Source organism: Macadamia integrifolia, chromosome 4 (assembly GCF_013358625.1).
Source record: "Macadamia integrifolia cultivar HAES 741 chromosome 4, SCU_Mint_v3, whole genome shotgun sequence".
Lineage (NCBI taxonomy): Eukaryota > Viridiplantae > Streptophyta > Magnoliopsida > Proteales > Proteaceae > Macadamia > Macadamia integrifolia.
This window is the reverse complement of record NC_056560.1, coordinates 24,047,973-24,054,945: the sequence shown is the minus strand read 5'-3', so window position 1 is coordinate 24,054,945 and position 6,973 is coordinate 24,047,973. Positions and strand designations below refer to the sequence as shown.

At 38.5% G+C, this 6,973-nt stretch overlaps 1 protein-coding gene across 1 annotated transcript in view; it reads left to right on the top strand.

The window, feature by feature from the left end:
- The window catches only part of LOC122076870 (galacturonokinase), a 39,446-nt gene that overhangs the window by 26,150 nt on the left and 6,323 nt on the right, over positions 1-6,973 (top strand). The window contains exons 10-14 of the mRNA XM_042642474.1: positions 224-399; positions 1,178-1,218; positions 1,309-1,337; positions 2,455-2,524; positions 2,651-2,740. Coding sequence (XP_042498408.1) covers positions 224-399; positions 1,178-1,218; positions 1,309-1,337; positions 2,455-2,524; positions 2,651-2,740 — 406 coding nt within the window. The remainder of the gene's footprint in view (positions 1-223; positions 400-1,177; positions 1,219-1,308; positions 1,338-2,454; positions 2,525-2,650; positions 2,741-6,973) is intronic.

Here is a 6,973-nt window from a genome sequence, read left to right as displayed (position 1 = left end):
CCCCCCCCCCCACTTCTTTCCCTTTGTATATTCTCTCCTTGTCTTTATATTATATTTTATTCATCCAAAAAAATGTTATGTTATATTTATTCCTCATCAGTGGGGTTTGATATCTTAATAATACTCTTCAATAGCTCTAAAAGTCAGAACACATCAGGTTTGTGTATTGTTTATCTTATCTACTAAAATTATTTCAGTTCATACATTTTGTTGGATTGTGTAGACCAAGGAACACAAGCTCATCCACCCACTGAAGTCCCATGAAATCAAGGAATCCACGGGGAAAAAGGAATACAAGATATTATTAGCATTTTCAGGCTTGAAGCATAATTTGGCGAATAACCCTGGGTATAATCGCCGGGTTGCTGAATGCAAGGAAGCTGCTCAGATTATTTTAGAGTATGTTAATTCTGCTTTTGATCGAACCTAACCTGACACACATGACACTTTTTGCTCAGTCAGTTTGTTGTAGTTGCATTCTTCCATGAATGACTGAAAATCTCCGTAAATTTTCTGTACATTTTTTGGTAGGGTAAAATAGAGATAAGAGCAATGGATATTCCCTCATTTCAGTTATACATTGTTTATATATCATTTGTGATATTTTACTGTGATTTTCAAAAATAAATAAAATTTTATAATCTAGTGACATGTCCTAAATGGTTCAGCATTCTCTTTTCTTTTATGGGGCAGTCATCGGTGCTTGTCAGATTTGCACAGATGTTGTGGACAATTTGTTAAACTTTTCGACCAAAAGAAAACCGTTTCAATACTCAAGTGCTTTTGTACATCTCGTGTGCATAGTGGAGATGTATTAATGGCACTAGTAAGACTTAAGTTATCAGCTTCCTGGGTTCTGCCTTAAAAGAATTTTGTTGGACCAACATTTAACATTGGAAGCTTCAGATTATAATTATGAAGTATGCTACACCTAAATCATTATCATGTTTGTTCTCACTTAATCTAGATATTCTAAAAGGGATTGTTAATTTTTTCTCAATAGTGAAGTTGTTTCTCGCAAGAGAGAAAGTGAGCATAACAACTCATTCTCACCTTGTGGAAGATTGAAAATCCAAACTAGAAAATTGAAGAATGATAATTGTTGCATAAGAGTTTTTTTTTTTCCCCTTGCAATTTTAGGATTCAGTTTGACATTTTGCTTCTATTATGTTTGCAGTGCTTCTGGAAAGGGAGATCTGGAACCTCTTTTTTGTAATGGTCAGTATATTGCTCTCACTTTGGTTTAAGAGCTTTGAATGAAATTTGTACTCACATTAACTTGATACTTTTGTTTTATTGTCAAAGCAGTTGACGTAGAAGCATACAGGGCACACAAGGTAGTACTACATTTTATATTTTCAAATAAAGTGTGTAAAACAACTTACATGACTGTTTTTATTTCATGTAAGCACTATCCATATGTATATCAATGAGCAAATTCCATAATTATTTCTTCACCTCTCTCTCTTTGTTGACATGTAAGAAGAAGAGAGTGATATTTGTCTCAAATATTTTTGGTTGAAAGGCTCATGGACCCGCTAGAAAAATCCATCCCCAGAATACTCCATTTAATAAGAAAATTTAAATAAAATTTCCTATTTGTTTAGTGGGCAACCCCAAGTGCAATACCAACCTAGGTCATGCGCCTTCTTGATCACAAATCTTTCCTGTTTAGGCAAGTACACCATGTAGTGAGCATAGAGCAGTGAGCATAGAGCAAACTATTCTTTCACCATTTACTAAAAAGTCCTCATCGCATTATAAATATTCCCAGCTTTGGGCATGATATTTTCATTCTCTGCTAACTTCCATCCCAAGGGCTTGGATACTGTGGATTCATTTTGCGAGGAGGAATTCAAAAGTCATATACTTTCCTAGTTTCTTGAGGATTCCCTTCTCTACATTTTTCAGCTGACAATTTACGTCATTTCAATAGATGGATTAAACATCTTCAGCTCAGAACATTGCTGAAGAATAACGAAAAAGCACCCAAATTAAGTCCCATGAACCTTTCCCTGTTTACAATGGTCGGTGCACATAAGCTGTATGTATAGGTGATGCCAATGGATTCTTGATCCAAAATGGGGCGAATTGGTTAGTCCAATCTGCTATCTGCTCATATCCTGCTGGTATAGAAACAGATAAGAAGAAACTTTTATAGTTGATAAATTACATCGTGGGTATGGCATGGTTAATGCACAACTTCTCAGGAGGCCTTCCTCTATGTAAGGTTTTGTTGGATTGTGGAGCAAATTTCCTCTCACCTAGGGATGAAGATGAGTTCTTGTGGCCTTTTGAAGTAAATTGTGAATTCTTATTACCTCTTATTGTATAATAATATGTAAAGAGTCTATGCCCTTAAGAATTTTGTTTTTGTAAGTAATATAGTTCTATATATCCCAGTATTCTTTTGTGAACTTTGCTTTCTTTTTTATTTTTCTTCTCTATTTACAGCACAAATTAGCACCAAAACTAGCTAGAAGAGCTGAGCATTATTTTTTTGAGAACACGCGGGTTGCAAAAGGTATCATCCTTTCTGTGGAAGTTCTTGATATGATCTTTTGTAATATTGTCCTGCCAAATTCGTTTCATTTCATTCTTCACTTAATAAGAACCCGATCTTTTGGCTTTTTAATCACTTAAATTTCAGGACTTGAAGCATGGGCATGTGGCAACATGGAGGAATTTGGAAAGCTCATGTCAGCTTCTGGTTTAAGTTCCATCGAGAACTATGAGTGTGGTAATATCTACGTTACTAGTTTTATCATTCCTCACATTACTAGAAAATGGCAACTTATATTACTTATCTAAAAGCTAAAATGTAAAACAAATGGGTAGCTCAAATCGGGTCAACTAAGGTGTATTTAAACTGCTTGGGGTTGGATACACAAGTGTTGTTCCAATCTAACTTCACTCGTCCTTGTCTATTTACCTGTTAATGTTGGGTTTATTACATGCCACCTTTCAATTGCCTATGTCTGGGTATATAGGATAAGGAATTTAACCTTATTTGTTCATTATGTATCTTATTTTCCCTTTCCAGTATGATGCACATGTGATAGATAAAAATTATCTATGCATCAAGCTGTTTGCTGTATTGACCTGAAATAAACCAATAGATACGAAATGATACATTTCCATACATTACCTAAGCATTTAAAAATGCAGAACAACGAAACTAAGGATCCTATTTCTTGTTTGAACTCCTTTCTCCTGTCTTTTTTTTAAAACAAGTTGAGATCTAAGTAAGTCCAATGAGCAATAAAAAGTTAGCTTTCACCAGGATATGCATTGAAAGCCTTTGCCGATGCCCTGCCTCCAACTTCTATCTTTGATGTGGACAATGAAAGCTTCACCTTCCATCAGCAGAGTCCATTATGAATGGCTTCCTCCGCAGTGCACAATCTGCAAAGCCTTTGGGCATCACATGAAAGCATGTGCCCCCAAGACTCCCATTGCAACTGTTGAGCTCGAATTAGACCTTCCTTCAGTCACCAAAGCATCCCAAGGACCAGAGGAAACCCCCTCCTCGGAACACCGCTTTCGACTCCTGCGAGCCATTTCTATTGAGACCATCATGTCCTCCCTTCACCTCTTTCAAGGTTTCTCAAGCTTCCGTATCAACCTCCTTAAGTCCCACATTTTTCTTCCTGGGGTTTCCAAGTCTACCGAAGCCCTCCTCCAGCTAACTAGCTTCTCCCTTGGTAGCATCCCTGTCAAATACCTTAGTCTCTCCCGCATCATTGCTAGGTTGAGAGCTCACCATTGCACCCCTACATTGGACCTCATGCGCGAAAGGCTTCAGCTTGGGAAGCCAAACTCCTCTCTTATGCAAGTCGTCTAGAGCTCATTAGATAAGGGCTTCAATCCTTCTACATTTATTGGTGTGGTGTTTTTGGCCTCCCGTAGTCCACTATCAAGGCGGTTGAATCCCTCTTATGCTCTTTTCTTTGGAAAGGGGCTGACTCAACCAGATTTCTTCACCCTATGAGTCAAGCCTCAATTTGGCTCCCGAAGTCGGAAGAAGGCCTTGGTTTGAGAATAATAAAGGATGTCAATCTCGCCGGTACCCTTAAGCTGATTTGGAAAATTGTCTCCAAAAGCAGTATTTGATTCTCTGGGGTCTATGCTGGTCTCCTCCCTAGGGACTCTCTTTGGACTATTACTGCCTCTTCAGATGCTTCTTGGGTTTGGCACATGATTCTGCAAGTTATAAACATTGCTCTAGGGGCTATTTCCTCTAGGATTGATGATGTCCTTTCTACCTCCCTATGGCTCGGACCACAGCAGAGGTAACTATGTTGTCCTGGCTCCCATTGGCCTCAAGTACTTTTAGCTCTTCTTCAGCTTGGGATCTTGTTAGACTCAGAGAGCTCCCTCCCCCTTGGCACAAGGTCGTCTGGTTCAAGGGCCACATCTCTCATCATAGTTTCACAACTTAGCATGCCCTCTCCAATTGCCTCCCCACGCAGTCTTCTCATCCATCGTCACATCTAGGTCTCACCCTCTTTCCGCCTTTGTTGGAATGGTCTTGAGGACGCAAATCGCTTGTTCTTCACTTGCCTCTTTGTTTGCATCTATCTGGAAGAGTCCTTAGTACCTGCTGGCCCTTCAGGAGAAGATTCCTCCCTCTTCAGAGAGAGTGGATATTGTTTGTTGGGTGGATATTGTTTGTTGGGAACTCCATTTGTGACATTGCTAGCAAGCTTGCCTTTTTGCCTTTATCAACCATATCTGGATGGAGCGCAATCTCTGAAGATGGACCTCCAACTCTCGATCCTTTGATGGGATTTGGAAGGCCATTTTCTTCGATGTTGAGCTCTAAGCTTGCTATGCTCTCCCATTTTTTTTTTTGAGGGACTTCCCAAGGAATAGGCTCATTGTTGTGTCCTAGGGTTTGCCCTCAATCTTGCAGCCATCCCCCCCTCTTGAATAGGCTTGTTGTTTTGGCCACTTAGATAGCTTTGTTTTTCCTCTTTGCCCTGGGCTTGTATATTCTTCTTTCTTATCATTAATGAATTTCTTATTCATTAAAAAAAAAAAAAAGGATATCTTCCTTCTCAAAGGTTCGGTGAATTTTGGCTTCAACCTCTGGGTTGGTCAACCAAAGGAATCTGTAGCAGTCATACTCTTTCCAAAGATCGATCACTTTGTTGTAGTAATCAGAAATGGACATGTCACCCTGTCTTACATAGAGAACTTTTTGAAGTAGGAATTAAATTTTGGCCGAGTCCCCTACTATGTCAAATGTGTTGGCAGCACTATGCCACTATCCCAAATGTCCTTAGCTGTATATTTCCGTATGAACCAGCAGCCTATTTCTGGCTTCATAGAAAAACTCAGCCATGTCATCACTGTGGAGTTTTCTGTCTCCCGTCTCTGGTAGGTGGGGTCACTAGGTTTGGGAGCCTTAATATCTCCATTTATATATCCAAACTTCCCACAGCTAGCAAGGATAATTTTTTAAAGAATGTGCCCAATCAAGGTATTTGGTGCTGTCCAATTTAACTGAGGATATCTGAGTATGGTTTTTCTCAACACCAAGGAAACTTTGGTTCATTGACTTCTGACATATTTCACAGAAATAAGGAAGGAATGCCCTATCCAAGCTTCTTCCCGCAAACAACCAAATGACTTTTAGACAATGAAAATGCACACCTTATGCATACCTACTGATCATTTTAACTAACAACCATCACAAGACATTCAGAGAAACAAACTAGCATCTTGCCTGCAAGTCTAACCGGTAAAACAGCTCATAAAACTTTGAGTTGTAGAGAATCAAGGAAGAATATTACCAGTTGAGGGCACTAACCATGGAAGAGACCTCTTGGGCGATTCTGATGGTCCAAGTCACATCCCCAACAGTTAGCAATTGAAGGATAAAAAAAAAATAAAAATTCTAGAGCTGGCGGTAGGATTTCCAGCCTTGGACTCCTTGACCTCTACACTTCCAATCTACGCAAAAGGACTGCTAATGATGCTCCTTGAGTCTTCATTCAGCAACTTTTTGTTGGGTGAAAAATAAATTCATTACCAAGAGGAAGGAAGGGGGGAGGGAATATACAAAGCCTCGAGGGGAAAAGAAATAACAAAGAGGAAAGGGCAATAGGCCCATCAGGTGGGAGAATGGGAGGGGAATAGAAGGGGAGAGATCCTAGGAGGTAACAATGAGCCTATTCCTTAGGGAATCATGAACAGGGTGGGCGGGGAGCGAATGGAGCTTGACACTAACATCAAAGGAGATGGCATTTCAAAACATGCGAAACGAGTAAGAGTTGGAGGTCCATTTTTTGAGATTGCTTTCCATGATGTGATTGATGGTTGCATAAGAGGCAAGCTTACCACCAGCATCACAGGTAGTAGTACCAGCATAGGTCATATTAACCCAGATCCATTCCCTATTAAGGGGAAAAATTCTTTTCCTACCAGCAAACTTAGATTCTATTCATAAATAAGCACATATCCCCCCTATTTGAATCCAATAAAAATAATTTATAATTCAAATTCTAAAAGGATAAAAAGTCAACCTCCCAGTCTAAGAACAAAAACTGGATTTTTACTTGTAGGTGCGATTTTCAACTTTCAAATGCTGGGGTTTTTTCTCAATTCTTAAAATTTCATAAATCTTATCATGGTAAACATTGCTAGAAACCAAATGTCCATAAAATTATTTTCATTCAGGTTATTTTAACATTTGCGGACTTTAAAATAAGTTTTAGTGGAACATAACTTTGTCATTAAAACTCAAATTTAAATAATCTTAGACTTGTTGGAAAGTTGGTTTTATGCTATACCTAATACCAAAAGTCTCATATATAAGTAAAATCATTTAACCAGTTAAACTTGTTAGAGCACAAGAACATTTTTCTAAATGTGATTTTTTATGACTTTATGTGACTTAGTGTTGATTTTGTATGACTTGATGTGGATTAATGTTAATTTTTTATGACATGATATGGCTTAATGATTT